The 15,403-nt window shown below is 38.5% G+C and overlaps 1 protein-coding gene across 4 annotated transcripts in view; it reads right to left on the bottom strand.

Annotated features, from left to right (window-relative positions):
- plxna1b (plexin A1b) overlaps positions 1 to 15,403 on the bottom strand; it is a 199,413-nt gene that overhangs the window by 72,903 nt on the left and 111,107 nt on the right. For all 4 annotated transcript variants that reach the window (XM_014009644.1, XM_014009646.1, XM_014009645.1 and 1 more), the window contains exons 7-9: positions 13,406 to 13,559; positions 12,174 to 12,273; positions 5,539 to 5,653 (exon numbers count right to left, since the gene is read on the bottom strand). In XM_014009644.1, coding sequence (XP_013865098.1) covers positions 5,539 to 5,653; positions 12,174 to 12,273; positions 13,406 to 13,559 — 369 coding nt within the window. The remainder of the gene's footprint in view (positions 1 to 5,538; positions 5,654 to 12,173; positions 12,274 to 13,405; positions 13,560 to 15,403) is intronic.

Genomic DNA, 15,403 nt, shown 5'->3' with positions numbered 1-15,403 from the left:
TGTGTGTGTGTGTGTGTGTGTGTGTGTGTGTGGGGGGGGGGGGGGGGGGGGTGATTGGCAGAGATGGCAATAAAGTTGATCAAGTTTAACAAGCACAGTAGGAAAGGTAAAAAGTTCTTCAAATGAGACGAGAACTAAATCAGCAATTCCTCCAATCTTTTGCTTTGGACAATGATTTTGRTTTTATAATAAAGTTACACCAATTTCTCTCCTGCAATTTTCCGCCTGGTCGCTCCTTAATTCAAGAGTTTGTTTGTTGTGCCATTGGAGGTATTGGTAATTCATGCATATTTGATTTGCAAAATGTCACTCATTATACTTATTTTTTCCCTGCTTACCTTGTCGATCTATTTATTTCTGTATATTTCATCTTTTTTTGACAAAGCCTGTTCACACACACACACACACACACACACACACACACACACACACACACACACACACACACACGGTAACATATAAATGTGTATAAATGTTTTTTTGTTTTGTTTGATGCAGGTCGCGGAGGGGAAACTCAACAACACCCAAATAATATGAGTGAGGAAACAAAGATAGAATTGGGGTTACAGAACAAAAACGGTTGGTTTAACTGTGAAAGCTACCCTTATGTTTAGACTATTTACAATAAAAATGTCTTATCTGTTACTGCGCTATGAAACTTGGCAGCAAATGAGATCATGTTGGTATTAACAGTAGAAACTAAATGCATTTGCTATTTATCTGTTGGCTCTCTCCTTTCGACCAGCTGCTCCCATCTTTCATTTAACTCCACTGTCTAGACAATCCTACACAAGTCAGACCATAAGAGTCAGGAGGGAGGAACATTCACCTTGCAACCCTCGGTGAACACTATCTGGCCTTTGATCACTGTCTGAGGATGGGTCTTATCCAATCCAATCTACTGTGTTCATCTGCAGGCGAGAGCGGTAAAGGTCTGAGTGAAATGTCTGCTATCAGGAGAGCTGATTTCACTCCTATGCTAAACACAGCTATCTGTATTCATGATAAAGCTGGAGAGTTGCAAAATATATATATATATATCAGTATATATATCAGTATATTTGTAGTATTTAAAAACTCACGGGAAGTCAAAAAACAAATTAAAAAGTACCTAGGTGCCCTCTGATAAAATGTTTACCAATTAAAATTAACACATAGACTGCTGTTTAAGTTTGAGATTTATAACATTTGCTGCCATAAATTTGACCCAGTGGTAGTGAGCTTTAGATAAATGAAGACTGGTGCTTTGCTTGCTTTTTCTCATGACCTTGCTTTGGGGGTACACACTGTAGCTCGGGTTCGATGTGATACACATGCTAATGAAAGCAGGTTCTATTTCAGCATTTGCTGTATTGATTGAAGCACTTAAATATATTACAAGTTCAACTGAGTTTTGTTCTGTTGATTTCACTGTTAAAGCTTAGAGCTGTCACATGACTTAAATTATTCTTAAACTGGATCGTTGGTTATGTACTGTAACCCCAGATTGTATGAGTGTAGACACAGCCCTTTAAGGCTATTGCTAGTGTGTTTATCCCTCGTGCGCATGTGCAGCACTGAAAACTTGTAGTCTTCGCCCACCTGCTATGTAGGCTCACCCCCGGTCTGCATAAATTGTGCCCTGACTGGGGTTCATCTCCCTTATCCAATCCAATCCAACTTTATTTGTAAAGCACTTTTTGCACCACAGCAGACCAAAGTGCTGTACAGAATCAACATTCCAACACAGCTCATGCATAAAACATATTCAATCAAAAAATGCAGTAAAAACACAGAAAAAAGTAAAAGCAGAGAATAAAAAAACAAGTAAAAGCAGGAAATGGAAAACAAAGTAAAAACAGGGCATATAAAACAATGAAATGCCTAAAAATTTCAAAATCTACAATAAAAACAAAATAAAAAATTTCTACAAAAATAAAATCTAAAATAAATGGACAACACAAACCCTTACACAGTGTCAAAAGCCAAAAATAATAATAATAGACAAGTGGATTTTAAGATGGGTTTTAAAGACAGCCAGTGAAGAGGCCTGTCTGAGTTGGAGAAGTAGCTCTTTCCAAAGCTTAGGAGCTGCTGCATCAAAAGAGACAGTCTGAAGAGCTGTTTTCAGGGGGGGCAAAAACAGTGAATACAATCCTCTAAAATACAAGAAAATTACCTTGCTGACTGACAAACATATATATTTAACAAAAACAGAAATATTGACCCATATGTTTAAAATCACTTTTGAAAATGTTAAGTCTCAAAAATAGCAAAAATGACAATATCGCACCAAATGAAAATTATGAGCAAATCAGCCAAAGCCATTTCCACACCATCATATCTCAGTAAGTATGACACCCACAAACAAAAAAATGTTGGATAAACTCCCAGCTTCTGKGTGTTCAGGAGTTTGCAGTATCTCTCAGCTGCTGTTTGTGATTCTACTCAGAGAGAAGCGGTCTTCGCGTCGCGTCCAGCCCATTGTGTGCCAATAAAACTTACAGAAAAGTTCTTCTCCAGATAAATGAAGAACCGCTGAGACATTGTTCTGTCCTAAACNGTATATATATATATATATATATACTGAGGGCTAAATTAAAGGCGTAGACATATGTGAACACAAATACACTTCTATTTCCACAGCTATAGGGGGAAAAAAGACGAGGTGCTTTGAAACAAAAGCACATTCCTGTTCCCTTTTGTCCTTTCTCTAATGACATGCATTTCAAAAACAGGGTATGAAAGGTGAAAAAGAAGATGAAGGATGAGAAAAAGATGAGGTGGCTGAGCATCAAAGTGGTGAAGGATGATGTGGGGGAGAGATGGGCCCTGCCCTGGAGGAGGAGGATAAGCCTGGCCTTCAGGAACAACAGGACTTGTTGGGGCACTGAGAGCGCGACTAATGGAAATGGCAGCTAAGGGAATGATGATAAATGGCTCTGTGCATGGATGTGTGCACGACACTGTAGGACTCTTTACACTTTTGTGCATGGAAGACACAACGCACAACAAAATGTGTGTTTATGGAGTGTGTTGTGTGCGTGACAGTGCAGATGATGGATTCTCTAGTGGAGCATGTGGTTGGTAGTGTCTGGGGCAGACAAGGTGACAGGAGAGGTCTCTGTGTCCACATGTCCACATACTGTCAGCCAGACAGTACCTCCTCTGCTTTTCCTGTTGCTTCCTTCACTCCAACACACCCCTAATCTCTTCATTTCCCATTCGTCTCATTCTTTTTAACATACTGACTGTGTTCTCACATGTTCTCAACAGAAAGTTTCATGTAAACTCATAGAAATAATCCTAACTTCTGCAACATTAATAGCTAAATGGTAATACTGATTTTATTCTGGTAAAAGCAGTTAAATGTTCTGTCTATTAAATGTCAAAAAACAAAAGACCCCCAAAGAACGTCTTCTTTTATGTTCTTGATTTGATCTAACATTAATTTTTATTTTATTTATTTATTTTTTATTTTATGCCAGGCTCAAACTGAGTGACTGCCATCTTAAATAACTTCAGTCACTAAACTGTCAGAATGGTTATTTCACACAATATTCTATGAAATTCTATGACCGGACTTCTGGCTTGAGAGCAAGGCAGCCTGTCTTCTCAAAAGATTTCTTAAAAGTGAAGAGGTTGTGATCTTCAATCCAGTGTTGATTCAGTGATTTTACTGACGCTGCTTTCAACCAATAAAGAGAACCAGAGTCACAGTTTTCACCAATCAGAGCAGAGCAGGTCCTGCTGTTTGATTCACACTGAGCAGAGAAACTGCAGGTGATTTAATCAATATTTTTCTGACATTTTCCCCAAAGAGGACACCTCGACTAGAACTACCCACCCCCATGAAAGTGAAATCATGTAATAAACTATTAAGCATCTAAGTATTAAACGTATGTATTCGCATGTGAGCAGTTCACCACAGCCGGATAGATACCTGAACTGAACGACAATGATTTCATTTCTATCACCACCACAAAAAAGTTTCAGGCTCAGGAATTTTTTTTTACTTTAAGCCCTGGAAATGTCATATAACAGTTCATTCAGCATTGCATGGTTCTTTACATCAATTCCTATGTTTTTTGAGAGCACAAATAGTAGAGGCAGCAGCTAGCTGTAACACCTCTGGTGTAGCTTGGGACATTTCCAAAACAAATATATTTCTGTTCAAATGTCTACAAAATGTGTTAACTTGAACCACTTTTGTGTCTAATTTAAACAGTTTCTCCTAACTGAGGCCGTTCAGAGAACTGCCTACAACAGGTAAAATATTATTTGCTCATAGTCTTTCCATTAACAAATTGTCTGAGCTATCGATTCAATGCCTCAAAGATCATCTGATATCATTCATTAATATTACAATATTACTCAATTTATATGTTTACTGCCATTCAGAACTTGTACATAAATATCCATTCCCTTCAGGGTTTCCTGTTTATCCATGTGTTGCCCTACTGGCCTCCCTCCGTTCAGAGTGTGCTGGCCAGTGCTCTCCACTTGCCTTGCAGATGGGTGCACTAATCCATTAACTTTAGTTTTGTGAGCCGTGAAGGCTGGGCTCACGTCTTGCTTTGGACAGCCAAGCTTGCTAAGGCTGTGGCACGCTTGTGTTTAGGATTCTGCACAGCTTTGTCAAGAGAGGAGATAAAGGAGAGTAGTAAGCTATAGGGTTGACCATTTAATAAAGGCCAGTGATTCAGGCCAGCCAGCGAGGGCAGCTCTAATGTGCATGCAGATAACAGGAAGAGTCTGACCATAAACAGAGAAAGAAAGAGAGTAGAATTGTAAGGTTTTTTATAAGTGTGTGTGTGTGTGTGTGTGTGTGTCCATGTGTAAGGTCTTGTTCAGATAAAACATGGGCATAACTGTCAGTCACTTGGGAGTGCAGTGAGTTACATCCACAAGTCTGTTGCGAAGATATCACATTTCTTGTAAAATATGTGTGTTTGTATGTATATGAAATATACAGGTCTGTGTAGGGTGGGTGATTTAAAAAAAGAGAAAAACACTGTAAAAACATTACATATGTCTGTGTCCAGCCYTGTGTATACTACACCATTTGACAAATGCTGCTTATGCTTTGCGTGACGCCTGCTGCAGCTGCCACTTGGCACGATTAATATTAGCTTTTATGCTAATGCAGCATTTGGCTATGTAAGAACAAGGCAGTATTTCCATAGAAAGTCATTCATCCCAGCCTGTTTATGGCCTTATGGGCCACGACAGAATTATTGCTGCACAGTACACAAGCTGTTGTCACTGTGCCAAAAGCCACTAATACACATACCGACAGCAGACACACAGCAAGATGATGTGAGGAGAGCCTGAGGCAAAAGCCACAGAGGGTGTAGGGGGATTGTGTGCAGTTGAAACAATCCTTTTCTACATGCTGCTATGTGTGTGTGTGCGTATGGTGAAAACTAAACTGTATGCATGTGGTAGTGGTATTTTTTCATGTTAGTTAATGACAGAATACATTTGGTCAAATGTGGTATACATTTCAAAGGGAAATACTGACAAAAACAGCACAGTGTGTGGCACAGGAAGTCTTACCTCTGAATTGTTGACGCGACCTTCCTGGAAAGAGCAGTCATTGGCATTTTGAGTGCACATGTGGCGGTACTTGCACCAGTGACACGGGAAGGTGCCATTCACACAGGAAAGGCAGCTGAAGCATAGAAGAGAAGAGACAATGTCGAAAGTTAGCCATATTGTTTGCTTTGGGACATCTCAGAGCTGTGCAAAACTATTAAACCATCACTTATTTCATCATTTTACATCCAAAGACCCAGACTTTGTCAGCTCTAAAAGTGCTCTTCATAGTTTTTTTATTGTTCTGAAGCTAGCTCACAGTTTTTATTTGGATTTTGGCTGCTTTTCTTAAATGCTCAGTTTTAGTCCAGATGTTAAACCTGATCATAACTGCATATTGTACAATGTGTGATTGAACAATGAAAAAACAATTAAATGAAAGGGAAGTYGTGAAGGATAAAAGGCCACAGCCTTAAAAACACTACCTACAGAAGTAGAACAGTATCTGGAAGTATTTTTGGGGGAATGGAATTAAAATAAAAATTGGAACAAAGGCCTGATGTAGAACCTGATGCATCCTTCAGTTCATCATCTTATGTTGAAGTATGAAAGCCATTAAATGTACTATTTTATGTGATATATTTGGTATTTTTGATAGATTCAGCTTAATAAATAGAAACAAATTGTGTTTTTGTGATAAGCTGCTGGTAGCAAATTGCCTAAAGATCCAATTAAAAAATGGATCTTCGCTAAATTTAGTGTCAACACTAATGTATACAACAATAGTGTATACATTATAAATATTTATTTTAATACCTTCCCAAATGTCTTCTTCCAGTTTGCTGTCAAACCTGAATTTTTTCTCCCTCTCACCTTTCATTCCCCTCCATCTTCCATCCTTTAAACTGTCTTAACCTCTTTCTTTCCCTTACATCTCTCATTCATCATCACTCTCAACTTACCTAAACTCCCAATTGCTTGCTCCTTCTCTGCTCACTAATCTCCCTAAGCACTGCCCAACTATCTGCCTACCTCTTTCTTTACCTTCACCATTACTTTCTCTCCATTCACTGTTGTAAACCTTTTTTTTACGTTTCTCCATCTCTCCCTCTTTTTATTTCCATCCCTTTCATTTGTGTGTCCCTGTTCTTTCACTAAAGCTCTCTTTCATCCARGAGGCTAAGAGCCCTCCACCATTTTAAAATCACCTGCTTTTGGCAAAGGCAAGGTGCCGATAGATGGGCTGAAAGAGAAAGGCGAAAGAAAGGAGAGAGGCAGGGAGGGAGGYAGAGATCAAAAGCAGGTGGATTTTCCTGACAGGAGTAGATGCCAGGTATCGTGAGAGAGAGGACAGGGGAAGAGAGGTGGCTGTCTCTTGGGAGGGGGATGAAACATTAGGCTAAATGTCTGGAGGTGATTATGAATCTATATGTGTGTATTTATATTTAAAGAAACCCGTGTAGGAGAGCCAGACAGGTTTAAGTGTGCRGTTTATCAAAAAGGCTTCTTCTTGTTGGCTCACTTTGAGCTTTAGAGAAACAGTTCCTCATTTAGACAGGATTATCTAACAAAACCATTAAATTTACAAAAGTTAAAAACATTTTATCTTATTTCAATGCTTACTAAATAACTGTTCACACAGTTTATTTTAAGAATTTCATCTTGGTGCCTTATTTAGCTGGGGATTTGCATCAGCACAATAAAACAGCACATTTAATAAAGTCAATGTAAGAAAGTCAAAAGGTTGATTTGTATTCAAGTGTATTCAATGAGTGGAAATGTGAGCATATTGTCGGAGCAGAAATAGACCAGCTCTAAAGTGTGTTTTAACCCTGTGTGAAATTTTCCAGCTTCCCTTCCCCTTATCTGCATGGAAAAACGAGGGTTTTAACTCTTGAGCTTTAAGATGGAGCCCATATATGAATCCATCAAACCCTGACGTGGATTCATTTGGATCAATTAGGGCGGCTCGTTTGTTAGGTGCACACTTTAAGCGATCATTTCCAGCTCAGACCCCCTCCTTTTGAGCGAGATCAGAGGCTGGAGCTTAATTCAATCCCACTGCCGCTTTAATTGACCAATTTAGCATTGTGCTGACAGAAGCTGTCCATTTAGAATAAAAGATGTGCAGCTAAGGAAATAACAGGCCTCTTAATACCACACAAGAGCAAAGCGGGGATTTGTCAATGTTGCCAACAAATGGAAAGAAAGCGATTAGGCTACGCTAGGTTAGCATACAGTGCTCAGACTCAAAGAGCAGAACTGGGATTTTAGTTCAATGTCCTGCCCCAAAGGACCTGATGAGAAAGGGCCGTCAATACAGAACAAAAGAGCAGCTGACATTAGAGATGCAAAACAAATGAACAGAGCCTAAGTTAGCCTCATTATGGTGCTTGTTAGCAGTTGTTCGCATGGTAACATCCACAATTTTGAATGTCAAAGAGTTTTGCTTTTTTTGTGTAGGGTCCACCAGTGGATTAGTGTTCATCAAAATACACTCCAACACCAACTTAACACAGCAGGCAGCCTGGATCAAACAGAGAACGGCACAATGTATCGTTAGCAGCTCACATCAGTCATCACATTTGTCGCTAAGCTTGAATAATAACATTTATTTTAATCTGACTTACATTTTTTGTATTTTTTTTTGTTCATGTCAAATCAAGCTTGTTAGTGTAAGGGAACTTTGAAATAATGAGCAAAATACCAGCAGGTAACCTCTGCCTACACCCCCCCCCACACACACACACACACACACACACTTTTATGACTGAGGATTTTAAAATAAAAGCAGGTGCCATTATGCGTGCCACCCTAGGCTAGTGGCACCAATCCCCTGCTGATTATTATTCGATTCCTTCAAGTAACCAAAGCCCCCTGTCACGAGCTACTACTGGATCTCAAAGTCTCTATTATACTCTAGGTGCGCCCTCGTCAGAAAAAYTCCACCCAGTGCCATTTCAGTGAGTTTGATCAAGGGCGGGCTCTATTACTTAGACCCCCTACCATCGCCTTATTGCTCCTTTCTATCCTTTGCTGTGCCTGCAGCCACTCAGTGGCTTTGAGCAGCTGTATGCCTACACTTCTAATGTTAATTTAATCCGTTCATATTCAGATGCTAATCAACACACGCTACCTTTGGAGCAGCAGTGTTTCTTCAAGACCAAACACAATAGACTCTGATTTCCACCTCCCTCTCTGCTTGGTCAGTTTTGGAGTGCTGAATACAATCTGTTCTCCTTGTGAGGTGTGTTTGACTTTTTTTGCACTTGGCAAAATTAGTTATTTATTGGCTACTTTTCATTTCAAACGAGGGGAGCTGAATAATTTAACGCTCCTAAGAAATTGTCTATCATATCATTACTGGATCCCTTTAAAGTTTTAGGAATAGCATAAAAGAACCAACATATGAATTATTATTCATGCATAGTTCTGTTAATWCATTTCTGAGTTTAGATTTTAAAAGAAAAGCTGTCAGTCTGTATGGAACAATCATTGTAACATTCATTAAAATACTCTTCTGCTTCTCCAATAATGTTCTGAAAAAAATTGTCCTTTTAAGATTCAGTACACATTTCCACCAGTAACTATATAATAGCTATATAACTATAATAACAAGCACAAATCATAAAAAAGACCCAATTACTGATCAAGCCAAAATAACATTAGCAATAAATAAATAAATAAATAAATAAATAAATAAATAAATAAATAAATAAATAAAGTCCTTCATATGACCTCATGTATTCACTTAAATCCAAAATGATTTCCAGATGCTCTATTTTTATTGAACAGGGGGAATTAAAAAAACATATATGAAAATATTTAATTAAAGAGCAATCATGGCTGTGGGTGATTTTCTATTTCAATCTCGGCACCCCTTAAACTGAAACCRTGGGAATTCTAATTAGATTAATATAACTATGCAAATTTATGGCATTTTTTAAAGGCAAGGGCCACAACGTAATCAGTTAAGTAAATACGTACGAGAGGCATGTGTTTTAGAGGACTGGGACTGGGTGCAAGGATGTGGAATAAATACCGACAAAACAATTGRGGCTCTATTTTTATTTTTCAAAAATATACAAGTGAGGAATATGGTCATACAGTACGGAGTGCAGTACACAARTGAAAATGGGTTTTATTTATTTACAGGGTAAAAGCCTAAAATTGTTTCAGTCTAAATTATTTCCTCCGTCAAAAATGTCCTAGCTTTCTAAAAAAAGAAAAAGGAAAAGCAAAGCCTCTCATGTGGCAGCGCAGCTATTATGCCAACGACATTACCAGTCTGATCTCATCAGACGCCTCACACTGAGGCCTGGGAGCTACAGTGCGTACGCCGGACAGAGTACCAGCTCCAAATAAGGTTCTTATCTCAGTATCTTGCTTTGCCATCAGTCAATGGAGAAAATGCAACGTGCACTGTGTGTAACTTCATTAAACTTGTCCATTACATCACTTGGAGGATGTATTAGATCAGCAGGAGGAGTGGATCTCATCATTGTTCATTGGYGTAATATCTTCAACTGGGTGACTCTACTGCTGTCACTTATATCATGCACTTAATTTTAATGGGAGATCCTGACTTACACTACTTTCAGAAAATATGCAAGACTTTTTTTTACAGCAAAAAAAAAATTGCCTTTACAGGGTTAACATTGGACTTGAGACCTACTCTAGAGGTAGAGCAAACGTCATAAGGTCCTCATGGGAGATAATTTAATAGTGATTTGACATTGTAAACCACCACACACTTAACCAGCTGAGCTAATCATCTTTGTTGTGGCAAGGGATTTGTGTAGAAGAGCAGGGAAGTGGGGTGATTGGGTTAAAGGTCACAGTAACAGATTAGGTGTCTAAGACATTCAGAGCTTCAGTGAGCACTAAGTGACACAGTGGGGAAAGGCGTGGCTGTGCATTTGTGTGTATGTGTGTGTGTGTGTGTGTGTGTCAATGCGTGCGTTTGTGGAAAATCCTCGAAGGAGGCTCATCCTGCATCCAGAGGGAGGCCAGAACGAAGCCCCGGTGTACCCCAGGGGCCTCTGAGCCATCTGCTGCCCCAAGGCTAATACCCCAACAGACGTCTCTGCCCACCCTGAATCAGCCATAGATTGGCAGGGGAGGAGGGTTTTTTTTTGTGGAATGGGGTCATGGAATTGAAGGATATTTTTACCCCACTAAGGTGCATCAATTACTTGTTGGAACCAAGCCATAGGTGTGGTTTTATAGTGGTGTACAATAACGAAAGACCGCTTCCAGTTTCAAGGTTTTCATGCTACATGCTTCTACAATACCCATCATGTGATTTAAACTCCTTTAAATTTTAAATTTAAAATTAGATGGTTGAAATAGTGTGCTGTTTTCTCTGGTCAAATGTAATGCAGAGTAGTTCTTATATTTACCCCAAGTTGTTGCTGTAAGCTGTCAGCTGTGTGTGATGGCCAGAAAAATGGGATTGTTGGTTGGTTGGAAACTTTTCAGAAGCAAAAAGGCACAGTTTGTCATGGCTTCTTGTGTATCAGAGAAGCAAAACACACCAATTTTTAAAGATAGATTTTGGAAACGAATAAACACCCTACTGTGGGGTTTGGTATCCAGCCAATTAAGTTGAGGTTCCCTCCACAAAAAAATAAACTTCATTTGTACTGAACAAATCACACATTTACTATAAATTCAAGTGTTATTTTATATATTAATCTTGATACCAATCGCTTTTTTAAAAACAACCAGTTAACTGACATTAAATGTAATTTTATTCTTAATGCTTGTGACTAAAATAATTGCTGACAGATTTAAATTTAATTTCTTGGGTCCTTGAATTATTTGACTCTGATTTTAAACAGAGTGGCAGTCAACACAATAATTTGGTTTCTTTCAGTCAACTAATATGTATCAAAATTAATACATGTAAATGAACTACATTCATCATAATAGCAATAAGCAAATTAATTTAAGAAGCAGTAATAACTGTGCATTTCTCTCTTTAAATAAAACAATTAGATCATGCAAATATATTTTGAAATTTACCTTTTATTACTATAATAATATGGCAATTTGGCTCAAGGGTGCCTCCCATCATAACACAGAGTCTAACCGTAGCAGCAGTGGGCACTGGGAGGGTTTAAATGATCTAACTTGCTAAAAAGACATGCACGTTCATTTTTACAATATCTAAGTGTGACAACACTTGCCTTTTTAATTTGAAAATGTGCCAGACTGCAAGTCAAGGTGTTCAAAAAGCCAAAGATAWTTTTTATTTAGAAAATGATGTGTATGAGGTTAGAGTGTGTTAGGAGGAATTACAGCAGACTCTGTATTAAATACATTGAAGAAGAGTCAGTGTGTGTGTTGTGGCTTTTGATGAAAACAGTTGTGTTACCATCTTCTAACCAAAACGGTTCACATGTTCAGTACATTTGATTTTTCACTACGACTGTAACACTAGCCTGTTGTGGAGGTCGGAAAAGGTGAAACAGATATGTGTGTGTGTTTGGGTGTGTTTTGTTGAACGTAACACAAGACAGCTCCTGGGGATATTGTACAAAGAAGGTTTTTCTCAGAAGAGCAGGAGTGAAAAGGAAAAACAAAATGAGATAATAAATGGATAAAAAAAAGCTTTCAAACAGACCTAAAAGTATAAAATTATTCTAACTTACGACTGGTGAACGCTGCAGTTGTAGAAGACAAAGTTGACGCTGGCAAACTTCTTCCCCGTCTCCTTGGACTTGAGGTAGAGCTTCACCACCCGTTTGTCCCCTGCGTCATAGAGAATCATTAACACTTTTCTTCTTATATCTAAATTTCTGTAAAAGGAACTTTGATCAGCAAACAGTGAGATAATTAGACCAGTGAATAACAGTGACTTTATGTTGGTGTTCTGTGTATTTTTAAACAACTTTATTATTGATGCTGTGGAGCTCTTTTCCTTTTCAAACCATTTGATCTTAACTGATCACACACACACACACACACACACACACACACACACACACACACACACACACACACACCCACACACACACACAGTAACTTAGCAACACACTACTCATGTCACACCCACAGTAGGGTGGCTTTAAAAATAGCAGCATAAATCAGTGTTTAGATGCCAGAGCTGATGAGAAATCATAATTGGGAATAATGGGCTATGCTAACGAACCTTTGATTTGTCTTTTTGAAGAAACTTGGAGCATGCTGACATGTTTACAGTGCTTTGAATGTAGATACCATGTTTTTTTTTTTTCTAAATTTTCTACTTTATGTGATGAAAGTGGGCATGAAACAAAAGCAGACTCTAAAATAAATTGTACACAAAAATATATATTGTAAACCACTTTAAAGTTACAGCTTTAAGAAGAACAAACATTCTAGATGCAATAAACCAAAACAAAAGTGACAATAGGGCACAGCACATGATAATGGGAATTCAAACACAGTTCCTGTTTTCAGAAGATGAATCTGCAATGATGTGTGGGCCTTTGAGGGGAAATGAGAAGCTTTTATTTGTGCTGACAAGGAACTCTGAATATAGAAACACAAATCAAATTAGCTGTAACATTAAAATTCTGTTCGGGTGAATGCATGGCTCTTGACTTTTCACGCAGCAATCAAGTCCCCCAGGAGGAGACATCAGTCTGTGGGTGTTAGTGTACAGCAGATGATGATGATAGGCCAAAGGAAGGACAGAATCCAACATAAAGTTATAAAAGGACAAAACTAAGTCAAAAAAGTAAACAAAAATAGGCAAATTAAAAAACAAATCAAAACACGAGTTTCTTTTCCATATTTCTCAAATGCCACTGTAACTACAGCATCTTCCTTGCCTCAAAGGCCTCACTACATAACACAACTACTCTATAACTTCATTTCTCATCAACGTTTAGGTCCTGACCTTTGTTTCTGGTGATCGGAGCAATGTCTCTGGCAGAAGGAGACAAGCAAAAGATGTGTCCACCTTGGATTCGTCCCTCTGTTTCCACATAGTCCTCGAAGGAGCAGTTAACCCCCGCTGACAGATCGGGCACATTACGAGCCTGGAGGACCAGCTATGGAGAAAGAGTGAGTGAGACAATCAGTGCAAGATCAATGGAAGGACATGGCGTACATGGATTGTCATAAGATATGACATGAGGGTTAATGGGAGTTGGGAGAGATTGGGGGGCGAGGCTTGGATGGGGGTATGCGTGACAGTAACAAGAATAAAAGACTAAGAGCTTGTGCCAATCTAATTGTGCGTCCGTCACCAGTAGCTTCTGAGAGGTTAATGTGGAACTGTTCATTTGCAGAATAAAGTGAATGAAACCTATCACTCAAACCTACATAGCTATATTAAGGAAACCTGAACTACAAAAGCTATTAAACAGGCTTTTTTTGTTGTTGTTAATATAAAGGAAATGAAAAGCACATTCCTCATCATGACCCCCGCACGCGAAGCGTAAGCAGGAGTCATGTTGTTTTCGTACTGTTTATTTTCTTTTATTTATTTTTTGTTAAGAGATTTTTGGTCAACCGTAGCACAAAAACAGCTGCACCGATCAACATGAAATTTGGCAAGACTGTAGATGAGTCTGACCTACACTGCAACAGCCAACGGTTTTACGAAAGACCCCATATTTGAGGAGGGGGCTCCTTTCAAAAATGGGGTTTCTGGACATGCAAAAATGGTTATTGCTCAAAAACTATTAAGCATAGGAGCTTCAGATTTTCTTTGGTTGTTTAGCTCTGACGAGGGGCTATCCATCAGGTCAATCTTTATACATATCAGCAGAATTATCATTGGCTCATTTCATTTTAACAACATATGTACTAAAAGGTATTTTGACAACAAATATATACTGTATCAGCTGTAGCAGCATCATTTGAATTCTGGCATTTTACACATAGTCCACCAGGGTGCGCCAACACAAAAGTCAGAGACTTCACATGAGATTTGGACCATCTTGTGGGGGAAAAGCAGATTACTTCCTACTCGCGAGCGCCCCCTCTGGTGGGGAAATGTTTTTTTCAGGGATYCAAACTTTTTCAGAACACCGGTAGACGGCAGCCATTACAGACAAACGTGTTTGTTGTTGTTCCAGCAGCGGCCCGGTCACACACTAATGTCATTAGTTCGCTATCATTACTAAGGTGCAGGACTACTTTCCCCCCTTTTTTTCACATCATGTCGCCTGCCTGGATCTGTTATTATCTCGCTCTGAAGCATGAAGGAGTGTCACAGGTAAGCTTGATTCAACTGCTTTTTACAACGTGGTCTCATTTCCGGTCTCAGACATTTTGTGAATGAAGCCGATATTTCAGTTAAAATACATAAGTAAAAATATTTATCTGAGTATAGTACTACCCCCCAACTTTATGAACGATTTTATGGATTTAATTTTCCATATTATACTTGAATAAATACGGTACTCAATTTTGCTACTAAATAAATTGAGTTCTACAACTGCATTATGAAACTAATCAAACAAAGTGTGACATTTTGGAAAATGTCAATGTTTTCTTGATTCAAGAGACTTAAATGTTCTTATTTACATCTCTAAGGTTTGTGAATTAGTATCATGTATTAAATTTATAAACATAACTTGCTGTCTTTATGACTGATTGTGTGTCAGGTAACAGCAGCTTCCTGAAGTCTCAGCTGGTGGTGTATTAACTTTAGTGTTTGTAGAAATAACAGGGCACTTGATTGATGCCAACTTTTGTGTAAACAAAAATGTATTATGCTGTAGCCTTCAATTAGCTAATGTTATTACAGTGTTGCAATGTTCAATTACAGTCTTTATGCTAAGCCAAGAGGAATGAATAGAACATGATATTTAACAATGACTTAAAAGTGTGATACTTTTTGTCAACCTGCTTTCAAAGAAAAATCAGGAATTATATATATATATAT

The sequence above is a fragment of the Austrofundulus limnaeus genome, unplaced genomic scaffold (genome assembly GCF_001266775.1).
Source record: "Austrofundulus limnaeus strain Quisiro unplaced genomic scaffold, Austrofundulus_limnaeus-1.0 Scaffold60, whole genome shotgun sequence".
Classification (NCBI taxonomy): Eukaryota; Metazoa; Chordata; class Actinopteri; order Cyprinodontiformes; family Rivulidae; genus Austrofundulus; species Austrofundulus limnaeus.
Note: the sequence above shows the minus strand (reverse complement) of the source record. Positions and strands in the feature narration are given on the sequence as shown.